Source organism: Pseudorca crassidens, chromosome 20 (genome assembly GCF_039906515.1).
Source record: "Pseudorca crassidens isolate mPseCra1 chromosome 20, mPseCra1.hap1, whole genome shotgun sequence".
Taxonomy (NCBI): domain Eukaryota; kingdom Metazoa; phylum Chordata; class Mammalia; order Artiodactyla; family Delphinidae; genus Pseudorca; species Pseudorca crassidens.
This window is the reverse complement of record NC_090315.1, coordinates 49,343,219-49,363,407: the sequence shown is the minus strand read 5'-3', so window position 1 is coordinate 49,363,407 and position 20,189 is coordinate 49,343,219. Positions and strand designations below refer to the sequence as shown.

Below are 20,189 nucleotides of genomic sequence, written 5' to 3'. Positions count from 1 at the left end.
TGTCATTATTTTTAGTTTTATTTATTTTTTGTTGTTGTTGTACGCGGGCCTCTCCCTGTTGTGACCTCTCCCGTTGCAGAGCACAGGCTCTGGACGCACAGGCTCAGCGGCCATGGCTCACGGGCCCAGCCGCTCCGCGGCATGCGGGACATGACAGGGAAGCCCTGTCATGTCATTTTTAATGTTTTTGCAATATATTTTCACAGTGGGTAGATTAGAATTTATTTAATGAATCCTTTACTTTTTAAATATAATTTATTTTTTATACGGCAGGTTCTTATTGTGTATCTGTTTTATACATATTAGTGTATATAGGTCAATCCCAATCTCCCAGTTCATCCCTCCACCCTCCCACCTCCTGCAATGAATCCTTTATTGTTGGACTTTTTAGGTGATATGAATACTCAAAATTACCTTCTCAAATCCCACACCCTCTTCTCATCATGGTTCTAGTGTTGATGGCTTTTAGCAAGTACACTGGACTTGATTTTGTTAGGAGTAAAATAAAGCTGTTTCTGACACTTTGCTCTTAGAGGTTGTGGTTGAGCAGGCTCCAGGCTCTTAGAGTCCCACTGCCTGTTTTTGGAAATTTTTATTGGAAGACAGGGAAGATGACCTTGGTTTTGAATTCTGGCTCTACTACTTAATAGTTATTACTAAGCTTTATAGGACCCGCCTTAAAGGATTGTTGTGTGAATTAAATGAGAATGTGTGTGAAGCGCTTAGCTCAAGTTCTGGCACATAGTAACTGTTCAATAAATGTTAGCTATTAATATTGTAGTTTCAGAGAATTCAAAAAATTTTGACTGCCAAAATATTCATCAGGTCACCAAATTTTCGATGACTTGAACCCAATTTAGACCAGTAGTTCTTTTTTTTTTTTTTTTTTTTTTTTTTTTGCGGTACGCGGGCCTCTCACTGCTGTGGCCTCTCCCGTTGTGGAGTACAGGCTCTGGACGCGCAGACCCAGCGGCCATGGCCCACAGGCCCAGCCGCTCTGAGGCATGCAGGATCCTCCCGGACCGGGACACAAACCCGCGCCTCCTGCATCGGCAGGCGGATGCTCAACCACTGCGCCACCAGGGAAGCCCTAGACCAGTAGTTCTTGATTAGTTACTTACTGCTAATTGGATCCTGTCAAGCATCTGATTAAAGCAAGTGCTCAACACAAAAAATACATATATGCATTAACAGAAAATTTTGTGTACCGTGTAAGAGTTAAAGGACCCAATTAAGAATCATTGTTTGTGAGTCATCTGCTTCCTCCTAATTTTTTCCAATTATATTAAAAAAATATTATGTTATATAAAACTATTTTTAAATTGTTGGATGTTTCTTTTTTCCTGTATATCTATTTGTTGAACCTTGTTGTCTAGCTAGATTATGGTCTCAGTTGAACACGGTCACTGTCAGATATTACATTTGGTGTATAGAGTGTGGTATACCTGACATTTACGTTTTATTGATGGTGAAGTTTTCCAAGATTCTCCTGTACCACGATCAGGTATTCCTGCTATTATCACATCAGTAAACCAACAAAAGGGTAATGTCTTTCATATATGTACTAGCGTTCTTCCTATAAGATGTAGTTCCACTGTACAGTATAATAGGCTGCCTAATTTTTTATTTCTAGGTCATTTAAAAAACACTTAATAAAATTTTTATTTTTGAATGGTTTTAGATTTACAGAAAAATTGCAAGGATATTACAGACAGTTAATGTATAACCCACACCTAGTTTTCTCCTCTAGATCATTTTGAGTTCATCTTATGTATTGCATTTACTCTCATTTGAGAGCCTATAGGCCATTCACAGGATTCTTGACTCTGACCTTAAGGAGCATAAGAACCTAGTAGGAAGGACAAAACAATTCCTCAGATCACTTTTTAGGTAAGTGTCCTAAGAGGTGGTGATTGTGATTCCTGTGAGAACTTATGAGGAAGAGATGACTGCCAGCCAAGAGAATAAGGGAAGATTTTTCCTAAAGAATGTGGCATTTGAATTGTTCTGTGAAGGGAGATGGAATTTGGCCTTGAGGGAACAAAGAAAAGAAATGGAGGGCTTCCCTGGTGGTGCAGTGGTTAAGAATCTGCCTGCCAATGCAGGGGACACGGGTTCAATCCCTGGTCTGGGAAGATCCCACATGCTGCAGAACAACTAAGCCCGTGTGCCACAACTACTGAGCCTGCGCACCAGAGCCCGCGAGCCACAACTACTGAGCCCGCATGCCACAACTACTGAAGCCCGCGTGCCTAGAGCCCGTGCTCCGCAACAAGAGAAGCCACCGCAGTGAGAAGCCCAAGCACCACAACGAAGAGTAGCCCCTGCTCGCCACGACTAGAAAAAGCCCGCGTGCAACAACGAAGACCCAACGCAGCCAAAAATAAAACGAATACAATAAAATCAATTAAATAAATACATTTTCAAAAAAGAAAGAAATGGGATGCTAACTTAGATGGACTGTTTCATTCCCACGTGCTCACTTTGAGGAGGATGCAGGCATGTTATACCCAAAGGAAGTGTTTGGTCTTGGCTGCAACAACTGTCCTAGATGTTCCATCACTTCTTGCTGAAGTCTATTATGGGAATTGCCAGTGCCTCTAGCGTTTTGGTTCTTACATTCTTTTTGACTAGATGGTTCCAGTGTTTTAATCAAGTATACAGTGTGAGCCCTGCTATGTTGGGACTGTATTATCTAGTGTAGTTGTAAGCAAGGGGCTGAGTTTCATGCTCACTGGATCTGTGATTTGTCTCCTCTCCCTGTCAGGTATCAGAAATGGCTGTCTCAGAGCTACCCGGTAACCCCAATGCTGTCTGGACAGTGCGTCGGCACATTGAAGGTAAGCAGCCCTTTCCCAACAGTCAAAATGAGGGTCTGGGTGCCACTGACAATAGAAGGCTTAAGAGACTGCATTCATAATGCTTCTATATCACATCATCTAGCACCATATACTAGAAACTTCTTCTGACTCAACACCATGTTTTTGAGGCTCTCCCAATCAGGGTGCCTTCACTTACTACTTTTTGTACACATGGGTAAGGGGAGCATAGGGTGGCTGTTAATATTCAGTACATATACACTTGAGTATCATAGATAGAGCTGTCGTATGTTGTGTTCTTTGACTATTCATCTTTAAGATACTCTTTCCATTTGTGTGAGGAGTATGGTGTAAGGGAAAGTTTTTGCTTCTTTTTTCTTCAACGATGTTTTCTCTCTTATTGTGCTGAAATCACAGTGAAATTAAAGGTATTATTCTGGGTATTAAGAGATTGGTAAAGCTTGTTAATGCTCAGTAGGTATAATAGTTGTGTTTAAGGAAAGCAGAGGTTGATTGAATGGAATCAGAATTTTAGAGTGAGTAGAAAAGAAGGGATGGAGGAAAGAGGAAGTCTGAGCTCCAGAATAAAAATGGTCACCTCATCCTAAAAAATTGAAAGTTATGCGAAAATTCATTTTAGTGCAATAGCAGGGAAGTCTTGTGACAACTGAATTTCATTCCCTTAGAGATGAAACTCAATTCTCATTTTCCCTTTGATTCTTTGGGATCGTAGGTCATTTCTATTCCTAGACCTCATTTTCTTCTTGTTCCCTCAGGAATGTGGGACTGGCCAATATACAAAGCTTTTTAAAGAAAACAGCTGGAAATCTTCCTGCTATTTAGATGTTTTGGTTGTATGGAACAAATTTAAGGGAGCTGGGAAATGTGGAGGAGGGAAATCTCGTTTCTATTAATAGAGTACACATTTTAGTGGATTTTGTCTCATGTAAGCATTGGAATCCAATCTGAGTTGAGTAGAAAGAAAAAAAAAGTGAATAGGAAATTAGTAGGTTCATTTTAGCTGAAAAGGTAATTATTGGATGATTGGTTTTGAAAGATTTCCCCATTTTGTGTAATGTCTTCATAAAGAAACTAGTCACTGTTGATGTTCAGCTTTAGCTTGGTGGCAGATTGGCTGGTTGATATTTAGGCTCTTGAAAACATTTCCCAGACTGTTTGAATTAGAAAGAGCCTTTGAGATAAAACCTAGTTTGCTCCTCTTTTTTTGTTTGTTTTTGTTTTCACTTATTAAACTTTACTGTAAAATCAATTTAGATATGCAGGAAAGTTAACCCCTCATTTTTATGAAGAAGGCCGAAAATCACAGGCGTTGACTATCCCAAGATAGGGCACCTAGGTAATAGAGACTGAAAGCAGTGTCTCCCGAATCTCAATCCAGTGTTCATTTGACTAACCCTATAGTGAGTTTGGGTCATGCTGGTTTTCTAGGATAAGTTCAGTATTCTCATCCTGCTACCTTGTAATTAAGATAGGACTCTACTCTCAGGGCATGTGCCATCTAAAAAAGAAGATAAGTATAAAAAACTGTTGTGGGCTTCCCTGATGGCGCAGTGGTTGAGAGTCCACCTGCCGATGCAGGGTACACAGGTTCGTGCCCCGGTCCAGGAGGATCCCACACGCCGTGGAGCGGCTGGGCCTGTGAGCCATGGCCGCTGGGCCTGCACGTCCGGAGCCTGTGCTCTGCAACGGGAGAGGCCACCACAGTGAGAGGCCCGCGTACCGCAATCAAAACCAAAACCAAAACAGAAAACTGTTGTGTGTTCTGATGTGATGAAAGGCACAAGCATGTTGCCAGGAGGGGTTAGAGAAGAGGGAACAGGCATGTATTTGAGAATCAGGAAAGGCTTTTGGGGTAAGTTAGATAAGTTCGTGATCTGTGGTATGTTGCATGATGGAACTTGTAGCTGAAAAGTTTTGTCCTCTAGATACCAAAATCTAGGAAATGATTACATCCTGATAAATTTTACTCTTTAGAAACTATAATTTGGGTGATCACCCACAAAACAAGTCAAGTTCTCTCTGTTCATTCTCTTTCCAGATACCCTAAGTTACTATTTCACATGTCCACACATGCTGCAGTCTTCCAGGCAACTACTAACCTTGGCTGGTACTTGGTGATGCACACTACCAATACCAAGCCTTTTTTTCTCTTCCACAGGTGGCTGGTGAAGGTGCTGATCACCACAGGTGTGTACCTTGTACCTATTGCTAGGGTCTACTATGGGGTCTTAGAGATTACCCAGGGAGAGGGACCTGCACAAAATATTGAGGCTGCCCTGGTAGCATCTTTCAGAGGGTAACTTTGCAGTTGGCTCTCCATGTGCAGTGTTAGTGGTGCACACCCATCTGCCTGTATGTTAAATAGTTTGAGGCAGGAATCACTTTCTCCTACAGAATATGGAACATTTGATTAATTTGCCTCTCATTAAGCTAAAAGAGGCTGTGGCTAGAAAATCTTAACTTCATACTCTCTCTTGATGTTTTTGTAATGTTCCACATGTACTGACTGAAAGATTAGGTCCTGGAGAAAGCCCCCCTTTTTCTCTTTTGAGTATAAGCAAGACTGTGCTGAGGCAAGACAAGCACTGAGTAGTCTGAGTATAGAGTGAGAGTGAGACATTGGAGGCCTAAATCATCTGGATGGTCACTCACTTTTCCCTTTGGAGTAGTGAGCTGTTTTTTGAGCCTGAGATACTAAGGCAGGGGAGAGAAGAAGAAAGCATTCCCTCTTCTGTGGGCTGCTTCCATATTGCTCAGACAGATAGAAGTCCTTTTTAACTGAGACAAAGATGCGTTCTCATATCCTAATAGATTCTTCACTGAGGGTTGAACTAATGGTCATTTATATGAAATTTGAAACCTCTGGAAGAAGGCAACATAGATTTCATAGTTCATAGTCATTTATCTTGACTGAAGCTTGATTTTGTTCTGAAGTCCACCTTTTAACCTATAACCTGCCTAGGACACAAGAGCAGCTTATCTGTTTCTGGTCCTCCTGACTGTAGAATGGAAAGAGTAGAAGTTACAGTGTGCTTAGTATTTACAGGGTAGTGGATATTTTGAGGAAATCCGTGATGTAAAGGAGCTTTCAGGTGTCAGTCATTGCTTTACTCCTTGTTGAACTGCCCAGCAAGCATAAGACCCTATTTAAGTCCACCAAGCATCTCTTTATTTTTATACCTGAGCAGTCTGGGACCTTGGGTCAGAGGAAGGATAAGGGCCCAGGCAGTCCTTTTTCCCTCACTCCCCTCATTCTCTGCTTGTAAGTTATAAATGTGTGGTTTCTTTTCTGGAAGCCCACCTTTTCCCTTGACTGAAAGAAGAGCCTGAAATCCTGACCAGTTTGAGCCCGTTTTTGTTTGGCTTTAATTTGCTCTGGCACAGCTTTTAAGATACAAGGTTTCAGTGTTGAGAACATGGGAAAGGACATGATATTTATATAATGTTAAAATTAAGCAATTCCTGTTACTTTTACATACCAGAAATTTCCAGTTCAAAAACTGAGAGCTGGAGCAAAGCTTCCAAGCTTGGTGTTGTGTGGAGAGTGAAGATGGTTTTGTTGTGCGCTATTAAGGCATCCATTTCAGAGACGACCACGTCCACACTCCATGTTTTATGATGGCGAACAGTGCGGTCTTCTTACAAAGCCATTTTATAAGGTGTCCCCAGGCATGGGATACATGTTGACAGTTATAGTAAAGTAATCTAAGACAAATTATCTGCTTGTTCAGTGTTATTCCTTATGATGGAACCCTTGCTCTGGATTCCTGGTGTAGCCATTAGATTATACCCATTGGGAAAGATCTTTGATCCTTGCCTTTCAGCCACTCATTCAGTGCACACGTATTATTAACTGAAGCAACAGTTTTGCAGAATAGTACTTACCCTTACTATGAGGCATCCTCATAAATTATATTTATTTCTATATATTTATTTTAAAATGCTGATTGCAGTCCACAAAATTGATTTTATGTCCTGCTAATAGGTCAGAATGCTACTATAGGTTATACCAATAATACATTTTCATCTGGCCCCTTTTTCTGTAAAGAGCACTGATTCTGCTGAACTCATTGAGTAATCTTAGTTCAGCTGAATGACCCTTGGAGCACTCAATCCATACTGTGTCCTTGATGTGAGTGGGGTGGATCAGGCCTATGGTGTTGAGCTCTGACAGGGACTCAGGCAAGCAGGATCCTTCAGCTGCTTCTGCTAAGACTGAGGTAGCCACTCTAATTTAGTACCTTGTGTGCTTGTCATTCTATCCCTTGTTTGCCTGATTTCTGTGTGAAGGGGACAAGAAGAGGGGAATTGATACAGAAAATTCAAATGTAAAGTAGGAAAATCTCAATTCATCTCAAAAAAATGAACATACATTTATTCAGCATTTTTCAAGCTTTATGCCAAACATTGTGCTGGATGTGGGAGATACATACAGAAGTTGTTTTATGTTGTAGGGTGGAATGTGTAGGAAGTAGACAGCTTTTAACTGTGGGATCTGTGTGAGAAACTTTTGGGGTTGCCTGTATACCTCTGACCTCCTTGAAAAACTTGTTGGTGTTTGTTTATCCAAGTGCATTTTATTAAATGAAAAGCAAGTTCTAATAGGATTGCTCATGACCATCGAATGGTGATATTTTTAAATGTGAAAAACTAGAGAGTTCAAGGGCTCACAATATAAACTACCACCACCACCCACCCCCTCCCTGGTTATCCAGTGTTCTTACATCATTCCTTTTGGGACATCCTAGGATTCTCAGTTTCCAACCCTAGAATGTCTTAGTCTCTTGGAGGCTTAAGTAATCACTATTTTATTCATTAGGTCTTGTGTTCTCACATAAGATACTTTTGGAAGAAAATGGGGACCTTCCTTGGTTATAGGGAGTATCTCTTAAGAATGGATTGTGATTGGCATCTGAAACTGTAGCTTCAGTACATATAAATATTGTATACAAAATTTCCTCTTTGTTCTCTCGCATTTTTCTAGCAAATGTCTCAAGAAAATATTAATTTTCAAAGGTATTAGATGTGAGCATGTCTAGTTTATGTACTATTTAGCCATTTAAGGAAGCAAAGTATATCTGTAGGCTGTTATGACCTTTAATTATCTTTTGGATCATCCTGTGCTGTTTGCCACATGACTGTGTGTGATGACTACACATAGAAGAAGTGCCTTGGAAAGTTTCTGAAGAGAATGCTTAGTGTGTCTCATTTGGCTTTGTAACTAATGAGTTCTTAGCTAACCCACTTCTTTCTTCTCTTTCCTTTTCAGATGAGTTTGATGCTTACATCATTGTGTCTTTCGTGAATGCCACACTTGTGTTGTCCATTGGAGAGACTGTAGAAGAAGTGACTGACTCTGGGTTTCTGGGCACTACCCCAACCTTGTCCTGCTCCTTGTTAGGAGATGATGCCTTAGTGCAGGTGAGGATTCTCAGAGAGCTGCTTAACCTGCTCACCTTACTTTGTCCTTTCTTTGACCTCATTATGGTGTAGATTGCTGGGTTCACATTTAAGGAGCTTTGAACTTCTTTGAAATGGATGCTGCAAAACATGAACTTTTTTGAAGTTAACCTTGCCTGGGACCTCTTAACTCTTTTTTGTCATTGACCCAACTGGTGCCTCAAATACAGTGCCTCTAGATCTGACAGATCTGATACGTGTGAGGGTCATGCTTGAGTGATGAGTCAAATTGCTAAAGTTGGGTTTCTTTCTGTTACTGCCTCAAGGTGTATCCTGATGGCATTCGGCACATACGAGCAGACAAGAGAGTCAATGAGTGGAAGACTCCTGGAAAGAAAACAATTGTGAAATGTGCAGTGAACCAACGACAAGTGGTGATCGCCCTGACAGGAGGAGAACTGGTCTATTTTGAAATGGATCCCGTATGTTATTTTACCATTCACTGTGGGACTTAATGTAGGGTTCAGAGGTGAAGATGGGAGTTGCAGTCCAGGTATCTAGATTACATATTCATGAGAAAGGGAAATGAACACTACCAAATGTAGAATAGTTGGCTGGTGGGAAGCAGCAGCGTAGCACAGGGAGATAGGCTTGGTGCTTTGCGATGACCTAGGGGGTGGGAAAGGGAGGGTGGGAGGGAGGGGATATGGGGACATGTGTATGCATATGGCTAATTCGCTTTGTTGTGCACACAAAAAACTAACACAGTATTGTGAAGCAATTATACTCCAATAAAGATCTATTAAAACATAAAAAATAAAATTTTAAAAATGAAAGGGAAATGAGAAGGGAAAGTGTCCTAAAGCCCTTTACAAGGGGGTTGGAGGTGGATATGTTTTCATGTCTTTAATGCTAATTGGAGTTATGAAATGCCATCTTAGCAATGAAACACTTTTTCTGCCCTGCACACTCTAGTTTTCCACCAGATACTTGCCATATGTTTAGTTTCTGCAATCTGAATCAATTTCAGAAACTTATTTTACTTTTATATATGGAAGGATGTTAGGTGTGTTTAATTATGTTCTTAAGAAGTCTCCGGTTGTGGCCAACTTGTATAGTCCAACTGTACCTATGAGTGAGGGGTTTTGTCTTTAAATGCCATATTTGAATTCTCTTTCACCCAGAGTATTTTCATGAACAAATAAACAATTTTATGTATTTTCATTTCCTGAGAGCTAGGTTGGCTTAGAAAATTTGTGGTGCATTATACTTGTCAAGGGTCTCTTGATTCTCTTGTCAGTAATTTTGCTTTCCATTAGCCTGTAGAGTTTAATCTTGGAACCTAGGTAGAGATATTCTTGGTCATTGATTATGGTAAGAAGAGTGCGAGGAAGCAAAAAGGAACTTAACAATCTCCCTTTGTTCTCCAGGCCCAGGGTTTGGGGGCAAGTTGGAGTGGTTTGTGACCTCTCTCTGTCTTCATTCCTGTAGTCAGGACAGCTGAATGAATACACAGAACGGAAGGAGATGTCAGCAGATGTGGTGTGCATGAGTCTGGCCAACGTCCCCCCTGGAGAGCAGCGGTCTCGCTTCCTGGCTGTGGGGCTGGTGGACAATACTGTCAGAATCATCTCCCTGGATCCCTCAGTGAGTGTCACTCTCAACTTTAAGGATCTTCCACTTGGAACCTGAGCACCTGACCCATTTTTGATGTCCCTCTCTGAGATCAGCTGGGCTGGACCCTGAAATCTCCACCTGCTGCTTCTCCTGATTATTGTAGCAGCACACCTCAGGAGTCTTCTGCAGTGCCTGCTTCTTTGGCTTATGGCTTGATTCCCTTTTTTAGTTTAAACAGAAACAAAAAAAAAATCCAAGACTGTGTTTACAGAAAAGGGCCTTGGATGACTTTAAAGAGGTGCCCTTTGCATATTTACTTTTACCATTATCCACTTTTGCAAAAAAAAAAAGGAAAGCACAATCCTCTCCAGAGATTGTTTTAAGGTTCAGTCTAAATAGAACTCCTTTTTCAGGTTTTCCCTGTCCATGAGAAAGAGTTGTTCTTCACTTCTAGAATTAGATTTCTCTGGGTAGGTTTTTTCCAAAATTGGTCATTTCCCATGTTTTATTCTTTTCTCTTTCCCCCTTAGGACTGTTTGCAACCTTTGAGCATGCAGGCTCTCCCAGCCCAGCCTGAGTCCTTGTGTATTGTGGAAATGGGTGGGACTGAGAAGCAGGATGAGCTGGGTGAGAGGGGCTCTATTGGCTTCTTATACCTGAATATTGGGCTACAGGTAAGAGATCTAGAAACTCACATTGTTGGTGTCATGGCTTCTTTTACTTTCATGACTCCTTTGTTCAATACTGTGCCTATGGTTTCAGTTACCCACCTTATGAGAAGTGAGCAATGCTGCTCTGTGTTCCACTTACTTCACCTCTAATTAGAACAAATCAGGCCTAGAAAAAAGTATTTTTATGAAGAGCTTTTGATAAAAATGCTTAGCAATCGCTGTTCTGTGGCAGAACTAGATGGGGTTCTTAAGAGTTGCCTGTACTCACAGTATGCACCTTTTGAAACTAATACGGTTGTCCTTTGGTATCCTTGGGGGATTGGTTCCAGGATCTCCCTTGGATACCAAAGTCTGAGGATACTCAAGTCTCTTATATAAAATGGCATAGTAATTGCATATTCTCATACACTTTAAATCATCTCTAGATTACTTAATTACCTAATACAAGGTAAATGCTATATAAATAGCTGCTGCAAATTCAAGTTTCGGTTTTTGGAATTTTCTGGAATTTTTTTTTTTCCCCTCAAATATTTTTGATCTATGGTTGGTTGAATCCGTGAATTCAGAACCCCTGGATACGGAGGGTCTCACAGTTCATAATGGGCTCCAAGAGGGCCCCTAGATGGTCCCTGTTGTCAAAGCACCTGAGCTCTTCATGGCCCAAAAGGCAGGAACCTAAGGATCAGAGATTGTCAGGGGTTTTGACCATATATTGATACTTTTCGTTTTCATCTAGGCCAGGTACTTTTTGCTTTTTAATTTCACTTCCTAATTTAGAATTTCTCAAACATGCGCAGGAGTTAGACTAATGTAATGCACCTCCATGTACTTATTACCAGTTATCAGCACTTTGTCTTTTCCCCTTCTTTTCTTTTTCCTGGAGTATTTTAATGCAGATCCAATATGGTATATAGTTTCATCTTTAAGTACTTGAGAATGTAGCTGTGCCGAGGGGTGTGTGTGTGTTGAGGCCTTAATATGATCATGCTCAACAAAATTTAACAATTCCTTTGTTTGTTTATGGCTGGCTGCGTTGGGTCTTTGTTGCTGCGCACAGGCTTTTTCTCTAGTTTTGGTGAGTGGGGCCACTCTTCATTGCAGTGCGCGGGCTTCTCATTGCAGTGGCTTCTCTTGTTGCGGAGCACGGCCTCTAGGCACACGGGCTTCTGTAGTTGTGGCTCGAGGGCTCTAGGGTGCAGGCTCAGTAGTTGTGGCACACGGGCTTAGTTGCTCCGCGGCATGTGGGATCTTCCCGAACCAGGGCTCAAACCCGTGTCCCCTCCATTGGCAGGCGGATTCTCAAACCACTGCACCACCAGGGAGGCCCTAACAATTCCCTAATGTCATCTGATATCCCCATATTCTAGTTTTCTCCTTTTTTTTCCTTTTCCCAAAAATGTTTTTACATTTGGTTCTACTCGGGATCTACATAAAGCTGTCCACAGTTTTCATCTGCTTGATTTATCTTTTTATGTTTCTTTTAATAACTGTCCCAACCTGTTAAAAAAAAATTTTTTAAAGAAACCAGATCACTTTTCTTGTGGAATTTCCCACCTTCTGGATTTGACAGAGTCATTCCTTGTGTGTTTAATGTTCCTGCAAACTGGTGGGTAGATTAGACCATGCTATCCATTAAAAATATAATGCAAGCCACAGGTCTAATTTTAAGTTTTTCAGTAGCCACAAAAAAGGAACAGATGGAGTTAAATTTTAATGTTTTATTTAACCTAGTATATCCAAAATATCATTTCAATTTGTAGTCAGTAGAGAATTAAGATATTTTATGTTTTCTCCCTTTTATTTTTTTGGGTATGGGGAGAACTAGGTCTCTGAAATCTGCTATTTGGTACTTTGCACTTAACAGCACTTTTTTTAAAAAAATTATTTTTGGCTGCATTGGGTCTTCGTTGCTGCGCGCAGGCTTTCTCTGTTTTCTCTACTCTTAATTGCGGTGCGCAGGCTTCTCATTGCAGTGGCTTCTCTTGTTGCGGAGCACGGCCTCTAGGCTCACGGGCTTTCAGTAGTTGTGGCTCGCAGGCTCCAGAGTGCAGGCTCAGTAGTTGTGGCGCACGGGCTTAGTTGCTCCATGGCATGTGGGATCTTCCTGGGCCAGGGCTCAAACCCGTGTCCCCTGCATTGGCAGGTGGATTCTTAACCACTGCGCCACCAGGGAAGTCCTAATAGCACACTTCTAATTCTGACTAACCACATGTGGCTTGATGGCTATAGTATTAGATAGCACAGACCAAGAGGTTGATTAGATTTGTTTTTGGTGAGGGACAAGAATATTTTTATAGGTGCCATTTGTTTTCCTATTATATCCGGTGGCGTATGAAGTCTGGTTGTCCCACCTAATTTAGTGATGTTAGAATGTTAGTATCTATTTTGAATGACCTGTTTTAAAGCTCCCTGTCCATCTTTTACTTAATAACAGCCAGTGATACACATTGCTTAGATTCATTAGGGGTTGGGAAGTGATGGTTTTCTATTTTGTTCTTTAATTAGCTGGAACTTTTCTCTAGAGACAAAATTTGCTTTATATCTTTGCTTACCCTGAAGTACAGTTCATATAGGGAAAGGATAAATATTTCATTTTTTTCCCCTTTGCTCACTTATTTTCAGAGTAAGGAGTTGGTGCCGTAGCATACTCCAATGAAGACTGATGAAGTGTTTGTTTTGTTTTGTTTTTTAAATAACATTATGAACTTGCAGATTTTATAATATTTGTGCATCAAACTATTGTAGTTGTTTTGGATGCTAAATTGCCACATTTTAGATGAGTGGGAATTCCCCTTTCAAGTTGGCTCCTTTGTCCTTTTAACATGACCCCACTATCTTTGGAGGCTTCTTCCTGGCACAACAAAGTGCCCCACACACATTTGGAACATTCTTGCTTCAGACCTGAAGAAGCCATTTCTCTTAGGATTCTTATTCTTTTTAAGGGAAATGGTATTTAGAGACCACAATAGGCGTGGATATTAAACTGTGCATATATCTTAAAACTTAAAATTATGAAGAAGAGTTTAACATACTTGGTAAAAATATTTTTAAGGATACACAGTGAAAAGTAACTGTGCTTTTCACTTAGTAAATACTCAATAGCTATTTGAGTGAGAGTGATTTAGGAGAGAGTGAATGAATGGCTGGCTGATTAGTATATATTTAAACCACCTAGTCATTTCCTTCCATTTGCTCTGAAATTAAGTAGCTAAAGAAGCTTCCATTATGTATAGGCTTTAACCACTCCTCTCCTTTTTATTAGAATGGTGTGTTGCTGAGAACAGTCCTGGACCCTGTCACTGGGGATCTGTCTGACACCCGCACTAGGTACCTGGGGTCCCGTCCTGTGAAACTCTTTCGTGTCCGGATGCAAGGCCAGGAGGCAGTAAGTAATGAAAGGGGCGAGATAGTGTTTTTGGATGTTAGTGGCATCAGCTGAGAAAAATCCCCTTGGTATAAATTTTGCTGTCATTAATTCACCAGTGTTGTAGTTAGTTGACATTAGCTTTATCTTGATTAGTTTCCTTCATGTGGGAAGTCTTGGGTCCCTTAATCTAGAGCTTCTTAACTGGATTTCCATGGCACTGTGCCATGATTTGGTTATAGGTGAGTTAGAATACTGATCCCTTCAATCCTGAGGCTGAGCAAATGGAGTATACTGACAGTTAGCTGGAAACCTCCGATGTAGGATACCACTACCCAGGAGCAACCTGGTATCAGTGTCATGGCTTACTGTGTAATGTGAAAGAGGCTGGGAAACATTGTGTCCTTTGTAGCTAAGAATATCAGTGTTGCCGGGTGCTCTGCTAGTTCTTTACTTGTTACTGCATTTAATACTTTCAACTATCCAGCCTTGTGATAGTATTCCCAATTTACACATGTGGAAACTGGGGCTCAGAGATTGAGTGATTAGTAGGTCATCTGGCTAATAGCCAATGCTTTTAGCAAATAGTAAGCCATACTGCCTCTTCTCTAGGCCTGTTTTTCTTAAGGTAGCCCTTTAGGTTTCTAAAATTCCTTGGGATATTCTGCACACTGAAATTTGGGGATAGGATAATTTGGTTAGCATACCATGTTTGGGCTTTTCCCAAGCTTATTGGAGATGTTTTTCTTTCCTCAGGTGTTGGCCATGTCAAGCCGCTCATGGTTGAGCTATTCTTACCAATCTCGTTTCCATCTCACCCCCCTGTCTTACGAGACCCTGGAATTTGCATCTGGCTTCGCCTCTGAACAGTGCCCTGAGGGCATTGTGGCCATCTCCACCAATACCCTGAGGTGAGAGAGCCCCACAGTTGAAGCCCCGCAAGAGGCTGCAGAGAGCTGACTTTTTGCCATGGCACTAGTGTTGTAATTGAAACCTTCATTTGGCTCAGGATTTAAGTACCTGGTAGCCAAGTCTTGGTGTTTGGGAGTTTTAGCTTCTGTTTAGACCTTCAGTGCCAAGTTTTTATACTCAGCAGTGTAGTTCAGTCTCTGAGATTTTTAAGATTCTTGTTTTCAAGGGCCATGCCATTGGATTGGTTTTAGAGCAGGCGTTGTTGGCTCACTGATAATCTTTTCTCACTCTGTCTTGCATTTGCAATGTTATATCTTAAATATTAACCAATATAAATTATTTAGGCCTTTTGCAGGTTGACATTATTTACACTGATCACATTGGAGTGAACACTGTCTGTATTGCAAGATGGAAAATAACCTATTCAGTTTGACTGTCTCGAGTTTTGGCGGTTGGTTGTGTTTGTTTTCTTTTTTAACCCTTTAATGCCACTAGTGTCATACATGTCCTGGTTATAACTGTTGGTCATACATGTCCTGGTTATAACTGTTGGCTGTTTACAATGGAACTCTGACCTCTTGATATATGAGTCACTTGGTACTTAATCAAGTGAACTGCCAGATTTGTTTGCAAAAACTTTTGGAACTTTTCAGTCATTGTCGCTCTCTTTCTAAGTGTCAGCACCTTTGTATACCTTATGCTCCAGCAGAATTACTCTCCCTGCATACCTCCATATATTCCTGCCTGGTTTTTTATCTCTGCAGCTGTCCTTGGAATGCTTCCCACACACATCTCTGCCTTTCAAGGCCTAGCCTCATCCATGTATCCTCTAATTGTTTTATCGACGTGTGCTCTCTATCTCCTTGATTCCTTATTAATTTTGACAATTCCACAGGTTTTCAAACTTTTTGTAGCAGCAGAACATTTTTCCCCCAGAACAATATCAGGGAGGGCTGCTGTGTGAAACATATAAGAAGAATTCTTGGGAACATAGTTTAAACACCACTGTCCATAGTACTTACTGTCAGAACCATTCACTTTCACTTTCGGTTATTATGAATAACGCTGCTGTGAACACTCATGTACAAGTTTTTATGTGGGTGTATATTTTCATTTTCCTTGGGTATGTACCTGCAAGAGTGGAATTGTTGGTAACTGTTCAACTTTTTGAGGAGCTGCCAGGCTGCTTTCCAAAGTGGCTAGACTATTTTACGTTTTCACCAATGAGGTTTGAGGATTCCAATTTCTGCACATCTTTACCAACACTTGTTATTATATGACTTTTTGATTCTAGCCATCCTAGAGAGTGTGAAGTGATATCTCATTGTGGTTTAGATGTGCATTTCTTTGATGGTTAATGATGTTGAGCATCATTTCATGTGCTTATATTGGCTCTTTGTTCTTCTTTGGAGTAATGTCTATTCAGATCCTTTGCCCATTTTTTAATTGGGTTGTCTTTTTATCATTGAATTTGTAAGAGTTCTTTTTATGTTTTAGATACAACTGCCTTATCAGATAATATGATTTGCAGATATTTTCTCTTGTGGATTGTCTTTTCACTTTCTTTTCTTTCGGTATTTATTTATTTATGGCTGCGTTGGGTCTTCGTTGCTGCGCGTGGGCTTTCTCTAGTTGTGGCAAGTGGGGGCTACTCTTCGTTGTGGTGAGCGGGCTTCTCATTGCAGTGGCTTCTCTTTGTTGCGGAGCACAGACTCTAGGTGTGTGTGCTTCAGTAGTTGTGGCACATGGGCTCAGTAGTTGGGGCTCGTTGGTTCTTGAGCGCAGGCTTAGTAGTTGTGGCGCACGGGCTTAGTTGCTCCGCGGCATGTGGGATCTTCCTGGACCAGGGCTCGAACCTGTGTCCCCTGCATTGGTAGGCGGATTCTTAACCACTGCGCCACCAGGGAAGTCCTGTCTTTTCACTTTCTTGGTGGTATCCTTTGGCACACAAAAGGCTAATTATTTTTTAAAGAATTATATTTTAAAAACTCCATCTTAGGGACTTCCCTGGTGGTCCAGTGGTTAAGACTCCGTGCTCCCAATGCAGGGGCCCGGGTTCGATCCCTGGTCAGGGAACTAGATCCTGCATGCTGCAACTAAGACCTGGTGCAGCCAAATAAATATTAAAAAAAAAAAAAAACTCCATCTGAGAACTGCCTGAAGTCATCTTGGATATCAGCAGTGGTATATGCCCCACTTTGACAAACGCTGGCTAGCCTCATGTTTTCCAAGGAAGAATACAACACCGGAGCATCTGTGTCCCTTCCCATGTTATGTTTCTCCCTTAGGACAGGTGCTGCCTCTGTCTGGAGTCTGCCTTTTGGTGTGGTAGAGTGCCTTTATGAAAGCAGGCCAGTGTGTGGGTTGGACTAGAAGAATCAAAACTCAGGAGTTGTGGGTTTTTTAAATGCCGTACTTTTTTTTTCCTTGCAGAATGACAGTTTTTGATGTTTAGCAGTTGATCTTTTTTTTTTACTCACATGTTGGTAAAGTATTTGATTTAATGTCTGCAAGTAAAGGGACCTTGCTAATTATCCCCTCAGAATTTTTGGATATTTATGGGAGTGGAATGTTGTTAATCATAGTCTATTAGAAGATGTTCTGGTTTTTATATTGTACTCTTTTTTAATGATTTTTTAAAAAATACATTTATTTATTTATTTATGGCTGAATTGGTTCTTCGTTGCTGTGCACAGGCTTTCTCTAGTTGTGGTGAATGGTGGCTACTCTTTGCTGCAGTGCGTGGGCTTTCATTACAGTGACTTCTCTTGCTGTGGAGCACAGGCTTTAGGCACACGGGCTACAGTAGTTGTGGCACACAGGCTTAGTAGTTGTGGCACACAGGCTTAGTTGCTCCGCGGCATGTGGGATCTTCCCAGACCATGGCTCGAACCCATGTCCCCTGCATTGGCAGGCGGATTCTTAACCACTGCGCCACCAGGGAAGTCCCTTAATGATTCTTAATTAGCTGTTTTTTTCTTTAAGCACTTTGAAATGGTTTTTCCTATCTTCCATTGTTTTTTAGGTCTGCTGTCAGATTGTATATGATCTGTAAGAATATTTAAATTAAAAATAAAACTCCATTGTTAGAGACCAAGTGTCTATATTTTTAAGAGCATCTGGGTTCTCTGCTCATTTTGCTTATAATTTGACTTAATGCACATCTCTGTCCCTTTTTTTTTTTTTTTTTTTTTTTTTTTTTGCGGTACGCGGGCCTCTCACTGTTGTGGCCTCTCCCATTGCAGAGCGCAGGCTCAGTGGCCATGGCTTATGGGCCCAGCTGCTCCATGGCATATGGGATCCTCCCAGACCAGGGCACGAACCCGTGTCCCCTGCATCGGCAGGCGGACTCTCAACCACTGTGTCACCAGGGAAGTCCACATCTCTGTCCCTTTTGACAAAGGTTGTAGAACTCATACTTGCCATCTCTTTGTGCGTCGTTGTGGATTTCCTAAAGCTTAGGTGATTTTCGTTCAGGATGGCATCCAGTTTATTTTATGAAACACTGTCATACAAGTACCACATATGTTCAGATAATTGCAGTGCTTCACAGCAAATTTGGAATTGGTACTCTTTTTTTTAAATTTAATTTTATTAATTTATTTTTTTGGCTGTATTGGGTCTGCGTTGCGGTGTGCAGGCTTCTCATCGCAGTGGCTTCTCTTGTTGCGGAGCATGGGTCTAGGCGCATGGGCTTCAGTAGTTGTGGCTTGTGGGCTCAGTAGCTGTGGCTCGTGGGCTCTAGAGCTCAGGCTTAGTAGTTGTGGCTCACAGGCTTAGTTGCTCCGCGGCATGTGGGATCTTCCCAGCCCAGGGCTCGAACCCGTGTCGCCTGCATTGGCAGGCGGATTCTTAACCATTGCACCACCAGGGAAGCCCTGGAATTCGTACTCCTTATATCAGCGTTTGTCAGTAATAATCAAGAGGAAATTTTGACTTTTCACTGTCACATTATCATTGGAAGGATAAAAAATCCTTTGAGGGTTCTAATGTAGGTTTCACGGGTGGAAACTGGAATCACCATGAACAGTGATGGGCTGTTGCTAAAGTAAAGGCCCTCCCCTGATCTCCTTGTCTCTTACGTGTAATCATCTAGATAAGAAGGCTATTGTTTCTTGTTGTCTAATGCCAACATTAGAGCTTTAGGGATTGACGTGTTTGCTATGACTGCTTATAGACCATTTCAACACCAGTTTCTTGGTCCTGAGTGGGTGACCTATTAACTCCTTGCCTTTTGCCGTAGGATTTTGGCATTGGAGAAACTGGGTGCTGTCTTCAATCAAGTAGCCTTTCCACTGCAGTACACACCCAGGAAATTTGTCATCCACCCTGAAAGTAACAACCTTATCATCATTGAGACTGACCATAATGCCTACACTGAGGCCACAAAAGCTCAGAGGAAGCAGCAGATGGCAGAGGTAATGCATTTAACCTTCAGGGTTCAATAAAAAGGCATTCCTATGAAATTGTGTTGAAAAGTTTAAACCTCTGTGTAATTGATGGCTGTAGTCTTTGTTATATTTGAAGATCCAGCCTCTTTTCAGGTCCTTCAAGCAGAGCCCTTTGCCACAGTCCTTGGTTTTAGAGGCTTTCTTGTGACAGGACTAAAACGCTGAGCTGGGTTTATTCAGTATTCAGCTACTTCTCTGGAACGGTTCTCCAGTCCTGGAACTTCCAAAACAATCTGTTTCCTGAAATTGGGCCCAGAGGAGACTGCTTTTGTATTTCCCACAACACCAGCTCCTTCCAGAAATCATTTCCCAGCAAAAAACAAATGGTCCCAACTATATAAAACTGTATCTGGCCTAGAAAAGAGGAAACAAGTAGTCTTAGCAAGAGAAATCAGATGGGTTAGATAGAAAAAAGGTGTTTTCATCTTCATGTTTCTCAGACCGCCAGTCAAGTATTCGCCACAGCTGATGTTAGTTCTTTAGTTTCCCCTTAGTGATCTTTCCTCTTCCCCTTGTCTGTATACCTCTCCCTTTGATCCTGATTTTGGTGGACAGATTTGGCTACTTTGTGTATTATGAACACTCCCTGGAGGTGTTCTTGCTACTTGTCCACTTCTCATCCAGCACCCGCCTCTGAACACACCAACTCTTCCTTGGTTCTTTGGATTTAGGAAATGGTAGAAGCAGCAGGGGAGGATGAGCGAGAGCTGGCTGCGGAGATGGCAGCAGCATTCCTCAATGAAAACCTCCCTGAGTCCATTTTTGGAGCTCCTAAGGCTGGCAATGGACAGTGGGCCTCTGTGATCCGAGTGATGAATCCTATTCAGGGGAACACACTGGACCTTGTCCAGCTGGAACAGAATGAAGCTGCTTTTAGGTAAGGAGCCCAGGACATACAGAGTTTTGAAGACTGGAATGGGAATTCTCTGGGCTG

At 41.6% G+C, this 20,189-nt stretch overlaps 1 protein-coding gene across 2 annotated transcripts in view; it reads left to right on the top strand.

Annotated features, from left to right (window-relative positions):
- The window catches only part of SF3B3 (splicing factor 3b subunit 3), a 48,245-nt gene that overhangs the window by 22,997 nt on the left and 5,059 nt on the right, over window positions 1-20,189 (top strand). For both annotated transcript variants that reach the window (XM_067721012.1, XM_067721013.1), the window contains exons 11-19: window positions 2,768-2,840; window positions 8,110-8,261; window positions 8,567-8,722; window positions 9,732-9,887; window positions 10,388-10,531; window positions 13,791-13,913; window positions 14,649-14,803; window positions 19,048-19,222; window positions 19,927-20,132. In XM_067721012.1, coding sequence (XP_067577113.1) covers window positions 2,768-2,840; window positions 8,110-8,261; window positions 8,567-8,722; window positions 9,732-9,887; window positions 10,388-10,531; window positions 13,791-13,913; window positions 14,649-14,803; window positions 19,048-19,222; window positions 19,927-20,132 — 1,340 coding nt within the window. The remainder of the gene's footprint in view (window positions 1-2,767; window positions 2,841-8,109; window positions 8,262-8,566; window positions 8,723-9,731; window positions 9,888-10,387; window positions 10,532-13,790; window positions 13,914-14,648; window positions 14,804-19,047; window positions 19,223-19,926; window positions 20,133-20,189) is intronic.